This window comes from Ammospiza caudacuta, chromosome 4 (assembly GCF_027887145.1).
Source record: "Ammospiza caudacuta isolate bAmmCau1 chromosome 4, bAmmCau1.pri, whole genome shotgun sequence".
Classification (NCBI taxonomy): Eukaryota; Metazoa; Chordata; class Aves; order Passeriformes; family Passerellidae; genus Ammospiza; species Ammospiza caudacuta.
The window spans coordinates 23,719,551-23,741,299 of record NC_080596.1 but is presented as its reverse complement, the minus strand read 5'-3'; the positions used below and the strand labels follow the sequence as shown (position 1 = coordinate 23,741,299).

At 42.0% G+C, this 21,749-nt stretch overlaps 1 protein-coding gene across 1 annotated transcript in view; it reads left to right on the top strand.

Annotated features, from left to right (window-relative positions):
* Positions 1-3,965: 3,965 nt before the first annotated feature.
* The window catches only part of LRBA (LPS responsive beige-like anchor protein), a 370,657-nt gene continuing 352,873 nt past the window's right edge, over positions 3,966-21,749 (top strand). Inside the window, exons 1-2 of the mRNA XM_058804238.1 lie at positions 3,966-4,153; positions 4,470-4,937. Of these exons, the coding sequence (XP_058660221.1) occupies positions 4,719-4,937 (219 nt within the window). The 5' untranslated portion in view covers positions 3,966-4,153; positions 4,470-4,718. The remainder of the gene's footprint in view (positions 4,154-4,469; positions 4,938-21,749) is intronic.

Genomic DNA, 21,749 nt, shown 5'->3' with positions numbered 1-21,749 from the left:
CACCATCTCTGGGGCTGCTCCAGGACCTGCTCCAGTGTGCCCAGGAGCCTTTGTACTGAGGAGCCCAGAACTGGACACAGCATCCCCAAAGGGTCTGACCAGTGACAAATAGAGGGTTCAGAAGGTTTGAACAAAGCTTCTAAACCAGCACCCACGGTAATACTTCAAGGTTATTTAAAGAGAAAGTATAATTTTTTCTTCAAATGGGGCCCAGAGACTTTGCTTGTACTTTCCATAAGATCTTGTGGAGTTCATTCCTAAGATGGGGTTTAAGTCAATTTTTAATCCACACTTTCTGATTTTTCTTTTGGGGTGTAAGGTTTACAGAAAACTTCTGTCCTTTTTTTATTCCCTTAGCACAACACTTTCAGTTTGCTTGTGGGAGGCAGAACCAGCACTGGATGTGTAACCACACTTGGGGAGCTCAGGACCACAGGGTTTGCTTTTAACTCTCAGCTATCTTTTAAATAACTTTTTTTAATCCAGTCTAGTCTGTTTCTCCAGATCTTTGGTGATGGGTTTTTGGCATGGTTGCTTGAACATAAACCCAGCTCAAACTGAGATCAACAGGTCAGCTGAAGAATTTAACACTGATTTTAGCTGGTTGAAAAATCATTTTTAAACAATTGTCTATGGAACTCTGAACTGGCAGTCTTCTGAACTTTACTGGCCTTACTCATGCACATACCCCACTGCCTTTAACAATCAAGGCCACTCAGGGAGTATTTACTTATCTGTAAGGAAATACAGGAAGATCTGACAGAATTCAACGTGACAGTGCTGCTTTTCCTGGCAAGCTGGACTTGCTGGCTATTGGAGTAGGCAGTTTAGATGAAAACATCTGAAATCCATTAAGTTGGATTTTTGCAATTATTGTATTTTATGTATTTTCTTTCTAGTGAGATGTTAAAACAAAGAAGAAAGCAGAAAAATATTAACAATAAATGTTACATTCTCTTTGGATAACAAGAGAGGCCACAAACAGAACACATACTCCAAGTCACTAGGTATGGAAAAAATTTGAAACATTATTTCATTTTTGCTTTTGCCTGGTGGAAAATAGCCTGATGGAAACCTTAAAGGCTGTGGAGAGAGGGTATACTTAAAAGCAGGCAGATAAAACTAACATGTTTGTGTACTTAGCCAGCTTAAAGGCTCAAATAAAAATGGTATGTCCCTTACAAGAGGGAAGGTAATACTTCAGCAAACTACAGGTGACTCAGAAAGACAGGGAAGATCAAGCAGTAGGTGTAAGGAATCCAAAACATGCATGGGAAATGCTGGCAGCAGCAAACACTAAGATTAAAATGTCAAGATTACACAGCATGTGTGTAGCCACACAAGACACTGTAGCTTTACAGAGACTGACCATGTCAACATTACAGTCCTAAACATTTCTCATTCTGAGGAAGAAACTGCAGATGTTTGCTGCTCAAATTAGAGACTACCATCTCTCCCTAATAATGTATATGTATGTATGTAACGAAGGAAAATGAGAAATGGAAAGAAAGGAGCTTAGTCTTTTCTTAGGACTTGGAAATTCAAAGAGGAGAGCAGCTATGAAATGTTCTAGTCTTGACATGTTCTCTATAGATAAAAGTAACGATGTGAGAAAATTACGTAGGAAGAGAATGGAACAGGCATAATGGAATGTGTCTTGTCTTGAGTGCCTCATACTTTTTGCCCCAAAACTGTGGGAAATTTGATACCTACACATACTAAATATGGCATTCTCAAACTGGGCCACAGGCAAGTTAAAATTTTATACGATGTTGATAATAATATTAATAGTAATAATACAGTTAGTATAATAATTAATATTAAATAATTGCAATAATATATAGTATGCTTATAAAGAACATTGCAGATCGCTTCAGAAAAGCATTTTCCAGAAAAACTGCGGTTTGAATTTGCTTCTACCTTTTTTTGTCTGTGTAAACACAGGGAGGGGAGGGGTACATTCAAATGGTTCCATCCCGAACATGGTGCAGTATCAGGTTTTATTTCCCATACAAATGCCAATTGTCCTCCTTGGAAATTCTTTAATGCTAGATCTCAAAACACAGAAATTTTTACCATTTAAAGATTCATTCCCTCCCCCTCCATAGAATTACATAAATGACAGCTTTTTATGTCAGAGAGGATGTGAAGGGTTAAAAGGTACATCTGCTTATATTTGTTTTCCATATCTGTCTGCAGGTTACGTTCACATCCCTGAGATGATCCTTCTACTGGAAATCCTTGATGCTGTCATGTTGGCTGTGATACTTTATTAACAAACCTCAAACACTTGTTTGTGTGTTAAACAGCTGGTACAAGACCCTACAGCCTTTAGGAGTGTGTCTAATCCTTACTAACACAGGCAGCCTCCTTAAAAACGCACAGTTGAAGACTCCTTGAAAGAAGAGCTCGGACGAGCAGACCGTCCCACTCTTTTATTAACAGATACTCTGATTAATATCAAATAAATTCAAGTAAAAGGTCAAACAAGAGACACAGGATGGGGTTGATGCCTATTTATAGCTCACCCTAGGAGAGAGCACAAAAAGGGCAGCACTTCTCGTGCTTTACCCCAGCTGTACGTGCAGGACATCGGGGCACCGGGCTTTGGCACTGCCGCCCCTTTGGGGAGACTTTTTTGGGGCTGGGGCGCGGCTGTGACCGCGGCTCTGAGAAACCCAAACAGCCGGCGCCGCCGCCACAGGCTTTTCACCTGAAGGAAGAGAGCGAGTTTTCCTTCCCTCATCCTGCTCCCTTTTTCCCTCAGCTCGTCACATCTGGGTGGCGTCTCTCATGGCCCACATTGCGCTCTCCAGGGAGCAGCAGCAGCAGGAGGAGGAGGAGGAAGGACAGCGCGCCCGCCCATGCTGGAGGTTTGGGTGGCAGAAGCGACTCACCCGGCTCGCCGGGATCGTTCTGGCAGCAGCAGGAGCCGGAGCTGGACCATCCAAACAACCTCCGCTCCCGCACAGCTGCGCCTTTCCTCCGGAGAGGGTCCGCGAACGCCGAGCGCCCGCCTGGGGGCCCGCTGCTCGCACTGGGTTTCTGTGATTCTTAAAAAAAACCCAATCTCTCCCCCCGCCCCCCCCCCCCCCGCCTTTCTCCAAAACCACCCCTCCGAAAAGAAAAAGAAAATTGCTTCAAGAAGGGCAGACTTCAGTTATTGAACAGCTACAGAACTCAGCCCTAGTGAGGCCACGTCTGGAGGGCTGTGTGTGGTTCTGGGCTCCTCAGGACAAGAGAGATAAGGAGCTGCTGGAGGGGGTCCAGGGAAGGGACACGAAGATCACGAGGGGTCTGGAGCATCTCTCTCATGGGGAGACTGTGGGAGCCGTGATATCTTCAGTCTGGAGAAGACCGAAGGGGATCCCATTACTGCACATAAATATCACAAAGGTGGGTGCCCAGAGGATGGTGCCAGACTCTTTTCAGAAGTGCCCAGCAACAGGAACAGGACTAATGGGCATAAGCTAAAATACTAGAAGTTCCACCTCAGCATGAGGAGGAACTTTATACTGAGGGTGACAGAGTGGGATCTGTTCAGGGAGGACTCTCCCTCTCTGGAGACATTCCAGACCCACCTGGACGTGCCACCTGCTCCAGGTGACCCTGCCTTGGCGGGGGGAATGGATCCCATGATCTCCGGAGGCCCCTTCCCTACCAATTCTGTGAACAGTGCAATAGTCTGGGACAAGTTATTGCACACAGCCTTTAGGCCGTCCGGCCCACGCGGGCGCTGCATCCCCACAGGTGAGCGGCGTCCCCGGGCATGAGGGGCGTGAGGGGGACGAGGGCCAGGGCGCGGCTCGGGCTCACCTGCGCTCACCTGCGCTCACCTGGGCGTGCGCAGCACGCGCCTCCCGCCCCGCGCCGGGCCCCGCCCGCGCCCGGCCCGCGCAGGCGCTCCGGGGGCTCCGCGCTGTCATGGCGGCAGCGAGCGGCAGCGCCGGCAGGAAGGAGATGGGGCTGACCTGGACCGCGCTGTGAGGCGGCGGCAGCAGCGGCGGGAGCAGCGGCGGCTGGAACTTGAGGCGCCTTTGGGCGGGCGGAGTAGCGGCCGGCGCAGCCCAGCCCAGCCCGCAGCCGGGCAGTGCAGTCGCCTCCGGCCCCGGAGCCGCGCGTCGGGCAGCCCGCGCCCCCTGCGCAGCCCGCGGTGAGTGCGAACTTGGCGGGGCGCTGCACCTGCCCGGGGCCGTGCCCCACAGAGCCGGGGCCGCGGCGGGCAGCAGCCGGGCGGGAAGGAGGAACGCGTTCCCTCTTGGTAAAAAGAAAAAAAAAAAGAGAAAAAAGCAGATTAAACCCGTGAGGTGGGGGCTCGGAGCGCGGCGGGTCCGGGAGCACTTCCGCGGGGAGAGGCGCGAGCGCTCCCAGGGCGGCTCCCGCCGGGAGCGGGGCAGGGGCCGGGACGCGCGGGCTGTGGGCAGCGCCTGAGGGAGCGCGGGCTGAAACACACTCGGGCTGTCCTTCAGGGCTGCGGACACCTGCCCGGGGGCAGCGCTCTGACAGACGCCTTCTGCCGAGGAGAGAGCCGCGATTTCCAGGGCGCGTCCTCCCCGGCCGCCTGACGCCCTCCCCCGCCGGACGCCGCTTTCCTCGGGAACCGGAGCCCAAGGGAAGGAAGCAGAGGCCGCCGCTCACCTTCCCGGCTGGGCAGCGCTTCCCGGAGCGGCGAGCGTGTGGAGCTGGCGCTGGAAGCCGTAGCCTGCGGTGAACTGGCCATGGCGAGTGAAGGCAAACAAGTTGTTCAGCCAACAGGTGATGATGGAGGAGGAGGAGCGGGAAGAGAAGGAAATGCTGCTGAAGGGGGAAGTGTGCTGCAGCCTTTGAATCCAGGAGTCCCCATCCGAGGCATTAAGATGAAATTTGCTGTGCTGACAGGACTGGTGGAAGTTGGTGAAGTGTCCAACAGAGATATAGTCGATACCGTGTTTAACCTGGTAAGTTGATTGCCTGAATGAGGGGAGAAAACAGCATGAGTGTGCAGAAGAATCTGCAGGGTTTTTGATGCTGTTTTTCTGTTAATATTTTTTTTTCACCATGCTGGATTTCAACCATATTCTTTTTACTTACCTCAAAAGCTGGGAAAAAAGCATATCAGCCTCTTCATAGATACTCTTATACTTGAATCAGCTGTAAGCATCCTCCTCCTTCGTTTTCCTCAGAGAAATTGTTGCTTTATTTAGAAATGAGAAATGTATTGTTATGTTTAAACATTTAACGTTTACTCAACAAGAAAGTTAAGTGTTAATTTAGTAACTCAAACTGTCATCAAAAAACACACACTGTTTTAAGTCAAAGCAGTTTTCCAAAGATGTTTACGTCCCTTCTTGCTTCCTGTTGGTTTCGGAAGTAGGTAGAACTTTCATGTTCATGTGCAGGGGGTGAGGATGTCAGGGAGTAGTTAATTCAAACATGTTTTACACAGTCTGCTTTTTGGGAAGACCAGAAGACCAGAATATGGTTTGTGTCCTTTTAAATTAATGAATTAGGGACTCAGCTGCTATTTTTTGAATGCTGTGTGGCTGTATCTAATATTTCATAACTCTCATCAAAGATTGAGGATACAACTTTTCCTTGTTGAAACTACAAATTTAATATATACCACTGAACTTTTTGGGCCAGTTGCTTTAAATTGCCTGATTTAAAGCAAGTAGACTAGTAAGTAATGTTTCCTTGATGCAGGAGATCAAATATTAGTAGAAAAACCCTCAAGTTTACAAAGATATTCTGCTATTACCAGAGGTCTTAAAACATCTCTAAAAACAATTGTTGTCCCTCCTCCTTCCTTTGAGTGAGCAGCTCTGACTGTAAAACAATGTGGTTTCTGACAGACCAGGAAGTGAGAGCATTTAATAATTTAAAGCTCAGTAACAAGAAAAGGTGAGGCAGAAGTCAGACTGGTTTTTTATGCTGTTTGCATTTCAGTCATTTTGGTTTTGATATTCTTTGCTACATGCAAGTTTCAGTGGTCACTAAATACTTGTGTGCAGTGTCTGTTTAATGTTTTTCAGTGTTATCTTCTTGGGTTATGATAAATATTTGTTTTGGAATATTTTTGCATTAAGAGTGTAGTGCCCTAGATTGTTTGGATGAAAATCTCAATACAGGGGAATGGCAGTAGTGACAAAAATAAAGTGCAGATCAGAGGTTTCATGGATTCTTCAGGTATGAGGAAGTGATTAAAGGTACTTGGAGTCCACTTGACAATGCCCTGGACTAAACAGAGTGCTCACATATATAGACATGAGGTTCAAAAGGAAATTCTGGTGATAATTTAGAATTCAGATGCTTGTGTGAGGGGAAGTTGTTCATGAACATTTTAAATTTTACTTTGTTTCTAGTGTAGCCTATTGAGTGGTGTGCTGGAGGTGTATTTTGTGGTAGCAGTGCAAAGAGGTTCAGCAGAATAATTAAAAATGTAAAAGCTCTTTGATTCATATGATTCCTCTTTTGTTCCATTTTGGAGAAAAGAGGACCAAAAACTTCAGCATGATTTAGAGTACACTTGATTTTAGATTAAGAGAATTTGATCTGTGGACTGCATTTTCTTGGATCTTCATTTCCCAGATAGACAGGAGAGATTTTCTGGCATTGGAAATTTTTGAAACTGTGTTCTCACTCTTTCTACAAGTGAAACAGCAACCCTGACCTCTCTGAGAAGATTCCTCAACCGTTTCAGCACACCTGCCTGCATGTGGGAGGCTAAAGGTCATGCTTGTGCCCCACATTGTTTTATTAGCTGTTGGGTGTCATGACATAGCCAGCAGTTTGGTAGTAAGGACACTTTACCTGGATATGTGAGAACAAAATCCAAATTTTGGAGCCATAGCAAAACCAGTAGGCCCCTTGATTTCTTTGAGACCTAGGGAAACATCAGCTAGCTGGCAAACCAGCTATTTTGGAAGGTACTGAAATGCATGAAAAAATCAAGCCAGCCAACAAACTTATATTTTTGTTACAGAAAGCCATTGTTTTCTAGATTTTTTTAAAATAAAAACTGTGAAGCTGACTTTGTGATGTACCTTTTTGGGATGTGAGGGATATGAAGTCTCTCTTCAAAGCAATGCTCATTCATCTGTCACAGAGTTCTCTGCCTCTGTGAATTTGTTACCTGGGACCATTTTGTCAATTAATACCTCTGAAATCACACTGACCAGAATTTAGGTGTGACAAGTACTGGTTAGCAGTGGTGTGCTTGGTTTCCTCTGTGTGGGTGCACAGAAGATCTGTAACTTTTACCTGCAGAGGTGACTCTCCGCTCTGGCTTTCCTGGCTCATTGTTTCCCAATGGCTCTGGGAGCGTGTTTCCGTGGGGGTGAGCGGGGGCTGTGACACTCACACCCTGATCTGCTCTTGCCTGATGGGGTTTAGCCCTGTGTCCCCTCCTGTCTGGTTTCATTCTGTGTGCTGACTCACAGGGATGGGAGCAGAGATCTGCTAGCCTGCTTCTCATGATTTGGAAAGAGGACACCTGCACTATCTGGGGTTTCCTTTGGTCACTGGTTTGAGGCATCTTTAGACCAGAGTGCAAGGAGGGCTGAGCAAATCTGGGTGAAAAGGTGGCTTAATATATTTATTCTTTCTAGCACAACCACCCTCAAATGTGAAGAGATTATTTTTAAAACAGGAATGTTAGGTGCCCTAATTTGAATTTGTTGAGAAAACATGTTGCTCTTAGTTATGCCCTTCCAACTTGCTGTAGCAAAAGGAGGTTATCAAGAGAAGACCAAAGTGCTGTCTTGATGTTTCTCATCTTTAAGAGATGATCACATTCTCTATGTGAAAGACTCAGGAGGTCAGAAATCTAAAGTGCACAGTAATTGATCTGCTGCTTACTAAAGAAATGTAAGCCCCTGTAGCTCTGATTACTCGAGCAAATAAGTTGTTCACTTCAGCAGTGTTGGATCTTGGAGAGCCTCCTCTGACATTTTCTCTGTCCAGCAGTGAAACAAAGTGCTTAGTGAGCTCACTTCTAGCATCAAAACTCCACTAGTCTCATGTTGTCATCTTTGGAAATTCTACTCCTAGAAACATACAAGCTGATCTGCTTTGTTTTGGTCAGTTTCTCAATGAATTCAGCTTCCCAGCCCATGTTGAAAATTTCTTTGTGTATTTCAGCACCTCTTAGAAGTGAAGAGGGAAATAGGAGCTTTCAAGAAACTGATTATTCTGTGGACAACTTTGAAAGCATGTTCTTACTCAAGTATTAATCTGTTCTGATACTTTTTTAGATAGAGCAAGCTAAACTATGGATATATATTCCTCATGCATTGTGAATTTTATTTTTAATTGACTTTGGGCAGCAATAACTCCTTTAATTGCCTTTGCATACAAATCAGGTGAATTCCTGTTCATTACCTCATATTTGTCCCCTTAGTTTATTAAAATAAAAAAGCCTCCTGGTTGGAGAAGTTGATAGAATGAAAAAATAAATTACTTTACAGTGGGATCTGTTACTAACTTAAAATAGTTGTAAGCCAGTTTTGTTTAAAAAAGCTTTAGTGCTTCAAACTGTTTTATTGATTATAGTATAGATTGTTACTTGATTTGGCTCATTTTTTTCCCCTCAGTCTGTGTTGCAAAGACTTTTTTTTTTAATTTATTTTCTCTTTGGTGAAGATAATGTGTAGTTGTTTCTGATTCTATTCAGGGATTGTGAGATCCTCACCAAGAGTGACAAAGTGCAAATGAGAAAAAAACACAAGTTTTTATCACCTTTGGAGGAAAAATAATGGGATCTGAGGAGCAGAGGCTTAAATTGCTTTGTAAATTTAATTTGTCAGCTCTTTCACTTCTGCCAGACAAACTAAAACCACAAACAAAAAATCAAACTGACTTTAAAAAATTCTTACAATTATTTTCCTGCTGATACATCGTCATATTTCTAATTTGGATGATTTGGGCACACTAATGCAACTAGAACCCTGTAACTCATAATGGTTTTAATGAAGTCTGAATTCCCCTTTTCTCATCTCTTGTCACAGACTTACTTTGCATGTATCACGTTGTAGAAACCCCACAAAGTTAATGCTGATAGAATTAAATGTATTGCAGTGGTAAAAATCCACCATAAATGTCTTTATAACAATGCATTCCTTTCATTACATTACTGTATGTTTTTAGAGACTTTATTTTCTACATAAACCTATCAATGCTGATGACAAGGGAGAGTAACCAAGTAGTTCCTAGAATATCACTGAATGTTGTGTGTTTCCTGGTAGATGCAGTGTTCCTTAGCAGCTTCCCAGTAAATGCACCTCTGGCTACAGTTATCCTAGTTCAGTCACTTCTGTCCACTTAAAGTGCAGATGATAAGGTAAGTCTGTGGCTTCAGCTGGGTCAGGCTTGTAGGGTTTTTAAAAAAAATCATAGTAAATGGATCAGTCAGCTGTGTTAGAGGTCATGCATGGTTTTTACTTATTGAAGTGATGCATATTGGGGTTTTTTCAGGTGTTGATGCAACTCGGACCTTACTTTGTACTTAGTGGAAATATTACTCTATGTAATATTTCATGCAGGAACTGAGGGAAATTTTGTGGTTGGCTGAGAAAGGTGTGGAATGTAGTGAGGTGGTAATGGCAGTCTTTAATTAGGCATGCAACAATGATGAAGAAAATTGTCCAGGCTCTGAAGAGGAGCTGGTTTGTACTTTGGCTGTAGTATCAAGTCACTTCTGTAACTGCAACTTAAAGCACAATGTAGGACAACAAAATACTGAGGACAAAATTTCAAAGACTGCATGGGAAAGTGTTCAGTTTTGTTTACTCCTCTGCTAAGTTGCCAGACTTTTGTAGCTTCGTGTGTCCAATATGAGATTTCATGTGTCTCCGAAAGCCTGGAACATGCTTTGTGTTTGCATCCTTTACTGACATTAATAGACTCTGTACAAACATAAAGCCACAAAAGCAAAGCTGAGCTGTGCATTTATTTGTATCTTGTCTCAATAATGCAAAATTCTTGACAATTTTTAATTAGCAGTTTGTTCTACAACGAAGCCTGGTCAAAATGTGTTTATAGCATGGCTCAGAACTCCCCTTTAGAGGGGAACACATCAGTTCAAAGACAGATTTTTCTAGGTGGTGTCTGGTAACAGAGGAGAGGGAATCAGGTTTCCATTGCAGTTGCTTTGCTGTCTCTGGGAAGGGTATTTTTTGCTGCTTCTGCCAGACAGTCCTGGGCTGGAGAGCCCATGGGCCTGCCCAGCAGTGCAGAGAGCACAGAAACCTGGGGCCATATGGACTGGCTCAGGAAAAGCATCTGCGGATTAGGGAATAGAATGAAATTAGTCAAAAGCATCAGGGAAGCAGGTGGATGGCATGTCAAGGTTGCCACAAAGGCTGGATATTGCAGAGCAATACAAAAATGGGTATTTATAATGCATGTTAAATCAGCACATGTTGGTTCACTCCTCTGATAATCTCTTTGAAGATGAGTGTGAGTGAAGAGAAGGCTTTTGAAGTCGCTGTATTGGCTGAGCATTGGAGGTTGAGGAAAATCAAAGATGAAGTATTTACTCAATTCTTTTTTGAGGTAGTGTTGGTTTGGTACAGTGTTCAGTACTCTGGTTAGTCAGGTGTACATTCAAATGCTGAAGTTTGCTGGGAAGTCCCTGTCTTCTGAAAATCATCATACTTGATATTTTTTTTGGCATGTGTTATGGATTGAAGTCTGATGAAAGATAAAAATGAGCTTTGTCTGTGGTTTCATTGACTATCTGTATATTTGCTTTACCACCTCTTGTTGAACCTGTGCTCATTCTGAGCGGTCTCTCACTTGATGTGTTGCTCTGACCTTTTATTTTTTGCTAGATAAGTTGGCAGCTTAAAGCACTGATAGCTTCTGTCTTCATGCAGTCATCAAGTTCTTTATGAGCCTTAAGGAGAAGCTTTAATCCATTGCACAGATGAAGTAAGCTCTGCTGTTTAGTCACTGGAATGTGAAATAGCTTCTTGCTACCTTTGGTGTTTCTGTCTTTTTCTGTCTTCTTTAAAAGTCTCTTCTGTCAAATTCAGTCTTGCACGCATTAAATTTATGCATATCTTTTTAAAAACTTCTATTTATTTTAAATGGGTCAATCTGGCAGAAAGTTTTTGTTCATAATCACTAATTACAGTTAGCTAACTTTCTGCTGTTCAAGTGTCTTCCCCAGCCCCTGGAGGCCTTGCTGGCCTCTTCACAGCATTTTGCATAATGGTTTTTGGTATTAGCTTGACCTAATTACTAATGTCCTAATTTAGATTATGTTTCTGCTTTAACTAATTCTGGGTTTTTCTGGTGAACTCGATATGAGGCTAGATCATGTTACTGCCCATCCAAAAGCTAGTTTGGCCATTTTTATTTGACTCTGGGAAACCCTGGAGCTTTGTGAGCTTTGGCTGTTTGCCAGGAGGCCGAGGGCTCCATGAATATGGTAAAACAGGATCCTATTGCCCCCTGCTTGGTGAGTGCTCTGCCTGGCCAGTGCAGACTGCAGTTTCCAGCATGCAGCACTCTGTGCTCAGGGCAGATAGCAATCGAGATGCATCCTTGCACAACTGCTGTAATCAGACTCACCAAGTGATGATACTGCAGGAGTTGCAATAGTACCTTTCTCTGAGCCACTGGGGGTTTTGTGCTGGCACTGGGAGCCTGGAATAATTTGTGAAAGCTTGTGTTGCCACAGTGCTTTAGATTCCAGAGCTTCACAAATAGGCATAAGTAGTTTCTAAATAGAAACTAATTTGTGGAGAAGAAAAATCTAATGCCTTCTGTTGCACTGGATTCCCCTAGTAGTAACTGGGGAGCAGGGAGCAGCCCAGGCATGATTTTCTTGTTAATAGCTGCCTTGAAAAGATATTTAAATGAGAATTTCTAGTGGGAATAGGATGTGCTCTGTTGCCTCCTGTAAATGTTCCATGAGTTTGAGCTGCAAGTCTCTTTACTGCAGCCTGCATATGAATAGTTGATGTTTTTGTGTTCTGCATATATCTTGGAAAAAAATTTCTATATGCATCAATGCAGAAAATTCAGATTATTTTTTGTGTGACTGAAAAGCTGGAATTGAATTGTTCAGGCAAAACCTCTTCTCCTTTGTTGATGCAACTGAAGAAATCAAGACCTGAAGAGCTTCTGAGTTATCTTTCCTTTGCAGCTGGAAATCAAAACCAGAGTAATGGTGTAGGACTCATCTGTTCTATGAAAGTGTGTTTTGTGTGTGTCAGCATTTCCCCTTTTTCCATCAGCAGTTGATGTCTGAGGTGTGGACAGAAATTACTGAGATAAATTCATTAAATGGAGCTGATTCTATTTGCCCCACTTAGATACTCCAAATTTCTAGGTTTGTCTTGCACTAGCCCTGTAAAACAGTAACTGTAAGAATGCGTGGGGTGACCTGTAGCTTATTTATTCTCTCTTTGGGAAGTCCTGAAATACAAGAGGCACCAGGTAAGATGCTAACTGCAGCAGGAGGGCAATTTCTGTAATAGAAGACCAGCAAGAAGAGAACCAGCAGCATTTCGCAGTAAACTGGGAAATGTGTGATTATGGAGTGTAGGATGCTGAATGTTTGCATGATAAACCCCTCACAAAGCAGTTCCTTTATCAAACTGTGTAGTTTGGGTGGGAATTGTACTGGCTGCTTTCCCACCTGTGATTTGGCTGGGGGTAGGTAAGGAGTGAGATAAACCCTGTTGCTGTAGAACTGCTGAATAAAGGCTTTGCAGATCCTGCAACTTTTAAGTTTTAGTAATCTGTTATTAGAGAAGCTTCTAAATAGTGCTGTTTGCACTTCCTGGAGTTAAAACAGTATTCTTAAGACAGTTGTCCAGGTGGACCTTGAAATCAATCAGTGCTTAAGAAAATCAACCAAAAACCATCACCAAAAAAAAAAAAAAAAAAACCCAAAAAACCAAAACCACAATCCCCTTCCCCCAGAAACCCCCAAACCAACCTGAAAAACAACACAGCCCCCCTGCCCATCAAACCAAACCCAAAAGTTTTGTATGTGGAATCGTAGACTTCAGTTACAAAATATGGCCAGTGATACAGAAGTAGAATTGCTGATGAGCCTTATAACAATGCCATTGAGGGGAGGATAAGAACCAAATGACTAATGTAGTGAATGGTGCATGACTGTTAAATAAACAAATGGAAACTATTAGTCCAGTCAGCATATGCCTCCTGCTAATGTTTTTGTTGAAACTAAGCATGTGATTTGTCTCTAGTTGTGGTTGTGAACTTGATTGAAAAGAACTTGCAAGCTTTTTTTTCTCCCTATATAATGGAAGCTTACTTATACTGTAGGATTTGCTTCCAGTATGTAATTTAGGTGCCCTAGTGCCTGACTTTTAGCTATCTGATATGGAGTATAAAACTGAGTAACTGATTGCATTTTTTAGAATGTACTTTGAACCATCAAACATGAGATGGGAGATATGTGTTTTTAATGTATTGCTGCTGTTATAGAATAGGAGAACACCTGAGATGCTGGGAATGGTATTTCAATTGGAATTGCAAAAGATTCTCTGTCCAATTTGTAATCTATAGTTAAAGGTCACCTTCTGAAGCTATGATGTCTTTATCACTTCAAATGTCCTTGTTTTAAATGGAGTAGCAGTGGTGCTCAACTGAACAGTAAAGTGCAGTGAAAGGAGTTCTCAGGATCAGAAGTGTACCAATGGTTTCCCATCTTTATATAAATCAGTAAATGCTTATGAGGAAATTATTGCCATGTTTCCTTGCCCATTTCTACCTTAAAAGTGAGGACCCAGTCTTGTGCCACCCTAGATTATCCGCTGCCTAACCTCACACCAGGACACTTCTTTGTCCTTTCTGTGCCCCCTTGCCTCCTCTTCCATGACCTGGCACCTGCTGCCCTCACCCTTGGCTGCAGAAATGAGTCTGAGCACTCGCTGGAATCTGTGGCTGGCTGGGAATCTGCGAATGCCACCGTGTGCTGCAGTTGCTGTGGCTCAGCTGATTGGCAGGAGCATTGCCTTGGGGACATGTTTATTCCATGACTCATCTGAGACCTGGTGCTGAAGACTTGTGTCCTTCCTGTGTACTGCTTTTAAAGAGGAATCTCTATGGCTCTTTGGGAGTTTTGCTGATTTGGTGAAGTCTCACCTCTGCAGGAAGTGAAAGCCATCCTGATTTCTCCCCTTAGCGGGAGGAGATTCAAATTGCCATTTGTCAGGATTGAGGATGCTGTGAGTGACTTGTAAAGGAGCACTTGTAACACCTCTGATGCAAAGACTAGGCTCATACACAGCAAAAAATGCCAGATTAATGAGTTTGGGGAGAAGGCACAGAAAGAAACAAATGTCAGACCTTGTGGTTGAGGTGTTTGAATAAGGTTTTCTAGACACTCATACATGACAGGGAAGGTTTGGAGCTGGAAGACAGCGGATTTCTTGCCTGCATGTTAGGACTTTTACTAAAGATTTCTTTGTAATGTACCAAATCCTGACTTCATTCCTGGAAAGTGCATTATTTCAGGTGAAGGGCTTTGTCCAATGACTGAGATATCAGTAGAGTTGTTTAGACATATTTCAAAAAGATAGAATTTAGATGGCAGAAACTTGGGTTTCCTGCTTCATGATGGTGCTGTCATTTTTCAGCTACGTGATATCCCTCTTTCCAACTGGATCATGAGGAAATTGAAAAAAATGTCATATAACACTTCTTGATACAAGTTAGTGTAGTGTATTGTCTGGCCTCTCCTCCAAAAAAAAAGGCATGTGGTGAAAATAATTTTCACATTGCCAGATGATGTAGGTGACTGTAACAAGCAAACTTGTCAGTTCAGGCTTACCCTCAGCTGGGTTTTGTGTGTGCAAATTGAGAAACCTGGAGTACTGGATACAAAGTGGAAATGGGGGAAAAAGCACTGAAATTTTATTTGAGTGCTGAGTTAGTCTTGATGTCTTTGTTGCTGTTCTTTAGAGATGGATGTGTCTGTAGGGATTCTTTAATTAGGTATGCAAGGAGTAGTTGGGATCTCTTTCATTCTAGACATATGAATAGAAGTCTAGAGGAGCAACCAAGCTGCCCAAAGAAATCATCATAAAATAACATCACACATGAGCAGTTTAGTTTAATCACTGTAATTGTGCTGTTATAAAACTTGATTATAAACTATTTGTTTCAAATTCAAGCTTCTGGATTCAAATCCTAACTATCTAAATATCACGATCTTGTCACCATCTGTCCTATTAGGAAAGTTGTGGCAGACTGGTGAAGTTACCAGTGACTGGAAAAGGGAAAACATAACTGCCAGTGTTAAAAGAGGGAAAAAAAGGAAGAACCCAGGAGATTGCAGGCTGTTCAGTTTCACCTCTGTGCCTTACAGGATCATGGAACTGATACTCCTGGAAATTGTGCTATGGCAAAGAGTAAATAAGAAGGTGATTGGTGAGAGCCAACAAGGTGTCACTAAGGGCAAATCAAAGGGCCTGACCAATTTGGTTGCCTTCACTGATGGGATTGCAGCACTGGTGGGTGAGGGAAGAACAGCTGATGTCATCTCTGGATTGTGCAAAGCATTTGGCACAAGATCCTTGTCCATAAACTGGAGAGGTGTGAATGTGATGGATGTGCCACACACAGGATAACAGATTGCCCAGAGAAGTTGTGGATGCCCTACCCCTGGAAGTGTTCAAGGTCAGGTTGGATGGGGCTTTGAGCAGCCTGGTCTAGTGGAAGGTGTCCCTGCCCATGGCAGAGGGGATGGAACAAAATGATCCTTAAGGTCCCTTCCCACCCAAACCATTTGGTAATTTTATAATTCTTTGTTCCTCTCTGGGAAAACCCACTTTCAAGTAGACAAGAGTGCCAGAAATTTAAGCTTAATTTACACGTGGTGGCATGGGAGGGAGAGTTATTTCAGAGGCTTTTGGCTTGTGCCATCTCTGTCACATATTGTTTAGTGTCTGTGCTTTTGTTTGCTCTATAGTGTGACACTATCCTGTATTGCTGACATGTGGGGTTTAATGAGTGTTTTATGCCTCATTCCTGCACTTCTAGCTGAAATATCCTGAGCAGGATATTTCTGTGCATTTCAGCTTCGTGATGCTGCATATTACTTACAATGGGACTGGTCAGACACAGGCTTAGTTACCATTTTGCACCATGCATTATACCTACTGTGCAGAATGGCTCTTTAGCTCTGAAATACATTGACAGTGGGTCTTCTGAGGGTTGGCAGTGCTTTTGAGTTCTGTAGCACTGAGTGATCTTGATGCTTCACTTTCCAGTTAAAGTAGGTACATGGGGGAAGGAGGTGAACAGCTTTAAATGCTCATTTATAGTCATTTTCCAGCTGGATGTTCAACTTCTCAGCTTCTAAGAGTCAACTATAATATTTCCTATAGCTCTATTGCTCACATATATGAGGCCAGAGTTGTAGTTAGAATTCTGTTTCTCAACTCCTAAGGAATTTTGTTTACCAAGGATCCATCTAAATGGGTTTGTTTGCCTGTGACCTTACTGTGCAAATTGGAAAAAATGCTTGAATGCACATATGGATTCTTAAAACAGGTATTGATCATTATAACAATGGGATCGATGCAGAGTAAAGGATTTCTCAGTAACTATATGTGCAAATTTCTATATTAAAAGGTGCCCGAACCTCAGTCTTAATATTGAGAATTTTGAAGGCGAAGATGCCTTTGTTTAGGAAGGTTAATAATTTGCCCAAGAGGAGTTATTGCCCATTATGAGCCTGCATGCTAATTCTCTCTGGTTAAATTAACCATGGTGTCAATGAAAACAGAATAATCAAATGTATGGATAGCAACTATAATTATGGAGTATTAGTTATGTGTGACTTAGTTGTGATCTCTGTAAGGCATTTCCATGTTCTGGTGCTGTGACCCTGTAAGGCATTTATAGAGTCAGATGTGTACTGGAAATGATGTTGAGATAATTGAGAAGTGGCTCTGAAGAGTCAGTGGTTCATACCTTAAGATTGCTCAGTGTCTTCTGTTTTAAGCAATCTTCAAGGATTTTCTCAGAAGTTCTACCCTTTTTTTGCAGGCACTATGTGATACTGTGCTCCAGCGACGTGTGGGTTCAGCCTTTGCTCACATAACAACAGATCTTCTAACACAAACTCTCTCTGCACAGACAGTACAGACAGCAGGCAGGCTTAGATTAGATGTCAAGAATGTCTTTACTCAGTGGGTGGTGAGGCACTGCACAGGCTGCCCAGAGAGGTTGTGGGTGCCCCCCTGCTGGCAGTGTTCAAGGCCAGCTTGGGTGGGGCCCTGGCTACTTGATCTAGTGGGTGGCATCCCTGTGCACAGTGGGGACTTTGGAGCTAGCTACTGTTTATGGCCCCTCCCAGCTCAAACCATTCTGTGATTCTGTGCTTTCAAAGCAGCAGCAAATGTGTGTTTGCTGCTGGGTGCAGTCAGGCTTATCAGGGAAGTTGAGTTGGAACCTAGAAAAGGAGGATGGTCATGTTGGGCTTCCCACTGCTTGGCCCAGCTATTCTTCCTCCTTGATAATCAAGGATATTGAGTCTGAGTACCTGGCTCTAGAGCTGCCTCATTATGCTTGTGTCATTGTGTTTTTATGTGAAGTGTGAATTCCTTTTGCATTTACAAGGCAGAAAGGAAAGCATTTGTTCTGTTTGTTGTAACTCAGAATGTGATTTTTCCAATAAATAGCCACACAAACTTTACAGACTGGAATGAAATATTGCAGTTTCAGCAGCACCCGTTGTTCTTCTACTTTGTGTACACATAATTGGTTCTGTTTCATCTGCAAATTCTGTTGTAAGGCAGCTGGAAGGCTGAAGCTGGGTTCTCATTCTGAAGGTGTAACAAGCTGTCCTTCTTTGAAGAGCTGATTTTCTCTTCTAATCTCCCCATGTTTTAAACACGTGGGGTGATTCTGTGATTGTACAATTATCTGTGAATACATATCAGGATATACTGCAAGATTTCACTGCTGTTAGCTCAAGTCATGAAACATCCTCTGAGGGGTTCTGGCTATGTGTAGGTTGCCATTTAGTTACTTGTTTTCCAATTCATGAGATGTAAAAAAGTAAAACCCTGTTTCAAAACAAGAAAGTAAAAAGTGAAATTGTCAAATGAGAACTAGAAATTGTGAAGTGAGCTAAACTTTAACATTCTAAGACAATGTGGGTGTCTGTTAATCACTTTGTGAACACCATAAGAGCAATATTCCTGAAAAGCCACTTCATCAGTAAGATAGTGCTGTGCTAATTCTGTTGTTGCCTAATATTGGAAAAAAAAGGAGGTGGGAAGTCTAGTTTTTAAAGCATGTAATTTGTGATATGGGTATTTTTTTAGCTGTCTTAACCTGTTATAACTGTGACTGAAGCTCTTTAGAAAGTAATGACCTAAAACCTGAAATGAGGTTACAGAGGTTGAAGCTCTAGCAAGGATTGTATCGCTACAGCTTGGCAGTGGAATATGAAGCTGTGTTGTTTAGGATTTCTGTCTTGCTGTGGCTGTGACCTGTCCCATAACAGTGACTGTCACTGAAGAAAATTTGTAAACACTTAAGTCCTCTGGTAGACTTGGGGGTGAGGAGCTACAACTTTTTTTTTTTTTTAATTTATTGGGAAAATGACAAACTTTTGTGTTTTGTTGAAACACTCTATTTGTCCCAAAAGTTACCCTACTGCTAACTGCAGTGAGAAATTAGAGGACCTCATCATCTTTGTGTTGAAAATCTTATTGCCAATCACCACTTTACATGGTGCTTAGTTATGCAAAGGGAACTGAACACCGAGGCTGTTCTTGGTGACTGACAGTGGAGTGAGAGGCTTGTTCCTGTGAAGGCAGGAGACAGGCTGTGTTGTGCAAACAAGTTCCTAAAGTAGGGTGTCCTAAAACCTAAAGTCATGCTAGAACTTGTGTGATACTTGCTCGAAACCAAACCCAAATAATAGTAGTTGTGTGAATGCAAAATGCTTCTTTTATTTTTCTTTGAAGTGAAGAACAACACATATCAGGAAGAGTAATAGTTGCTGTTTGTATTAACATATATTGGCAGAAATAATATTTGCTCTTTGTACTGAAAAAATAATTACCAAAGAAAGTATACAAATACAGAAGTAGTCCTGTTTGCTAGTGCTAAAAGTGATGCTGAGAATTGTTTTTTCTATTTTATCTGCTCATTCTCTCACGTGTGCATACTAAAGAAGCAGCTTTGAATGGAGGTAGAAGTGAAAATTCTCAGGTTTTCAAATGTGAAGTCAGAAATGTGTAGCTGTTAGCAGCTAGAATTTGGACTTCCTGTACCTCATGTGCAGCAGATACATTGTGGACAGATCTTTAAGTTGCCTAGTTTTGTGCAGCAAATGCCAGGTGTGAAGGATGATCTCTGAGGAAGGACAGATTTGGTATAATTTGAAGTGTCTGACTTGCTTGGCTTTGGCTGCAGCTGTTGTCACTGCTATTCCTGCAGATGGCCATAATCATGGTTACTGTCAACAGCTATCTGAGGTTAGAAACGAGAGCTTTTATTCTTACAATGTGGAAAACTTTTTAAACTGGTAACTGGACTAGTGTAATTTGAAAAAAATTAAGGTCCCTTGTCCCCTAAGATGATGCTTTTGAATTTATGAGAGTCTAATTGTGGATTTGGTGGAAAGAATTAAGGTTAGTAGGGTGGGTGATTCATGGACTGAATGCATGTGAAATATGGAAATATGTAAATTGGGTTATTTCATAATTGCAGCATGTTTCTGTATTGTGAATAAAAGCTATTCCTAATTTTTGGAGTAATAGGAGGCATAAACAGAAAATTTTACTCCTGTTTCCCTACCAGATTCCTTAAAATTCTCCCTTAAATGGATGAATTTCTCAGGTTATTTATGACAGTCTAACAAAGTCTCGAGTCTTGCATGACTGACTTCATTCACATATTTTTGGGTTCCAAAAATGTTACTGTGCTGTAAAGCTGAAATTAGTTTTGTATTAAACACAGTGAGAAATAGGACTGGAACATAACAAGAAAAAGAAATCTAATTTCATTGCTTCTTAAATGTAGTTATCTCAGAAGAGCATTCTTCTGATTACCTGGAGTCATTTAACACCATCTGTAGTGCCATGTGTAACATAGTTAAAGTGGTATAATAGGATAAACCCTGTTAAATTAAAAATGGCTGCTGAGCAAATGAGTATGTAATATTTTAGGAATTCAGGCATGTACCATGGAGAGGGGGTTTTTATCTGTGGCTTTATTTTCTGCAGCCCTCTTTTTTTCCCTGTTGGTCCCCTCAGTGCAGAGCTTTGGTGGTGATGAAGTGCTTGCCACTGATAAGTTTTCTCAAGGAGAATGCTGTTGCTGTCTGTTGCTTCTGTATGTTCTGCTCAGTCTAGAACTGTGTTAGTGCTTTGCCCTTTGCTGCAGCCTCTCCTCTTGGCCTGGACTGCCCACATGCAGAAAGGGAGAGAAACACTGTAATGATTGTTCTTTACTTTAGTGGCATCAGGATTTGCAGCAGTCTCCAGAGGTATGCAGCTGAATTAGCTCCAAACTTTTGCAAACAGCCCCACAACTGTTCAAGAAACAGGTGGATACAGTGTTCAGCAGTCTGGTTAGTTGTCTTAATGGGAAGTGTGTAAATCAAAAATAGAACCTTGCTTCATATGACCTTTTGATTTGGAAGGGTAGTGACATTCAGCAAGATACTTGTGATTCATTTATGTAGTAAATAGAATGGCAATGACATTTTAAGTAATGTTGATTTCTTCTTAAAGCTTTGTTTACCTTGTTTTTGAAAAAAAGGGTCTTTGAGGTGATAGAATCACTGGAATAGCACAGTTATTGAATATGTTTTGTTGGTGTTGCAGTCAAATGCTCATTTGTTAGAATTTTCTAGATGTTGAAAGCTGTTCTCTTTTCTGGCTTGTCTGAAAATTGCTTTGTATAAATGTTACAAACTGCAGCTGGCAGTATTTTGTCAAAGCATAATTGACACTAGCTTTATACTTTGATAAGGTTACAGATAAGTGTAACTTGAATTTCTTCTTCTATAACTTTTACTTTTCTTCCTGAACATTTGCTTAAGTATTTGGTTGGGCTGACTATAAATGTGTTTCACATGTCCCTTTCCTGTCTCTTGTCTCAAAATTTGCATAAGAGGAAGGAACAAGTTGAAATTTTTATACTGAAGTACTCTTCAATTTCTGAATAATATTTGTATCACAGGAAACTTTTGTATTCCAATTCTGTCATTGACCAGCTGTTTTTAGGTAGAAATTCTGCCAAAGACAGCATTGCACATAAAAGAAGGGAGGTGAGTGGCAGCAAGGATGAAATAAGTTTTGGGTTCATTTTGAAAAAAGAATGGTTTCTTAGGAATTGTATTTTGTACTGAATGCTTTGCAACAGGTGTTCAGTAACAAAAACCCTGAACAATCCCATCCCTTTCTCAAGTTAAGTCCCAAATTTTTCCTAAACCAGGACAAACACGAAGAAACAAATATTTTTCCTTTTACCTTTCATCCATTGGCTCCATATTTTCCCCAGTGTTGGTAGCTGAATAATTTCTTTTTCAGTATTTCCGTTTACATGTATAAAAAACCCAAACAAACATGTGGTTTTGGAAATGTGTAATGCTACACTTTCACAGGATAAATGTACTTCAGTAGTGACGGCTTTCTATAAAATAAGAATGCTACAATTGTATGTCTGAGCAGTCATACATGAGACACCCATGTGCTTCCAAAGACTTATTCCCTTGCAGAGGGATTAATGTGGCTAAAATGCTAATCTGCTTCACTCACGCT